This window comes from Cyprinodon variegatus, unplaced genomic scaffold (genome assembly GCF_000732505.1).
Source record: "Cyprinodon variegatus isolate N-32 unplaced genomic scaffold, C_variegatus-1.0 Scaffold730, whole genome shotgun sequence".
Classification (NCBI taxonomy): domain Eukaryota; kingdom Metazoa; phylum Chordata; class Actinopteri; order Cyprinodontiformes; family Cyprinodontidae; genus Cyprinodon; species Cyprinodon variegatus.
The window spans coordinates 405,212-406,345 of record NW_015151183.1 but is presented as its reverse complement, the minus strand read 5'-3'; the positions used below and the strand labels follow the sequence as shown (position 1 = coordinate 406,345).

At 54.7% G+C, this 1,134-nt stretch overlaps 1 protein-coding gene across 1 annotated transcript in view; it reads right to left on the bottom strand.

Annotated features, from left to right (window-relative positions):
• Window positions 1–1,134, bottom strand: part of dhx16 (DEAH-box helicase 16) — a 24,774-nt gene that overhangs the window by 14,155 nt on the left and 9,485 nt on the right. The window contains exon 11 of the mRNA XM_015395199.1: window positions 736–946. Within this exon, the coding sequence (XP_015250685.1) occupies window positions 736–946 (211 nt within the window). The remainder of the gene's footprint in view (window positions 1–735; window positions 947–1,134) is intronic.

The window sequence follows — 1,134 nt, the reverse complement described above, 5'->3', positions numbered from 1 at the left end:
GGGGGGGTCATTGAAGCAGAACTCAGCCTTTAGTCACCGATCAAAACATTTCAGGGTTGAAGCGGATTAATGGATTTTCCGACTCGGCGCTCCGACCAAAGGAAGGATTTCTGAACGATGGAGGGAAGGAAAGAGCAAAGGGCCGATGACGCTCCACCAGCTTAGCTCTGATTCAGCCTCTACCTTCCTCCCCTCACCTCTGGTCATTAATGTGGATCAGGACCCAAAGAACCAGATCCTGGATCCCAGCTTCCTCTGCAGGGAGGCTGGGCTCTCCCTCACAGAGAGGGGGAGGAGCTGGGTCATCAGGGGGAGGATCAGAGTAGAGCTGCTTCTCCTCCAGAGGAGTCAGCTGAGGAGGAGCAGACATCTTTATCAGAGGGACGTCCCACCAGGAGCAGGACCAGGACTCCATGGAGGGACTGTGTCTCTCTGCTGGCCTGGAGGAGTCTGGGAGTCTCTGCTGAGGCTAGAGACCTGGTTCTGGATAATAGGAGACGATGAGGAGGAACTGATGTTGCTTTGAACTGAACAACCAGGGAATCAGATCCTATCGATCAAAGCGACTCGGTTTCAGAGACGCTTGTTTCCACTGTAGCTGACAGAGGTGGAACCAACAGAAAGAGGATTTCATTCTTATGTTCTAAGCAGACTGGAACTCGTAGACCTGCAGTCCGTCTGAGCGAGTCTACGCTCTGAGAAAAGGAAGGCCGACCCCGACAGGAGGAGACTCACTTTAGTGTAGAAGATGTCGACGGGGAACCTCCTGCCAGGGATCCTGAAGACAGGAGCGTCATCGAAGAAGCAGGAAAAGCGCTCCGTGTCCAACGTGGCGCTCGCTACCAGAACCTTCAGGTCGGGTCGGAACCTGGCGATGTCTTTGATGAGGCCGAACAGGATGTCTGTGTGGAGCGTTCGCTCGTGGGCTTCGTCTATGATGATCACACTGCAGGAGAAACACAGGCTGAGGAACACGGAAGACAAAAGCTGAACCCAGTGGACCTGGAGACCTGGAGACAGACCTGGAGACAGAGAGAGACCCGGAGACAGACCCGGAGACAGAGAGAGACCCGGAGACAGAGAGACCCGAAGACAGAGAGACCCGAAGACAGAGAGACCCGAAGACAGAGAGAC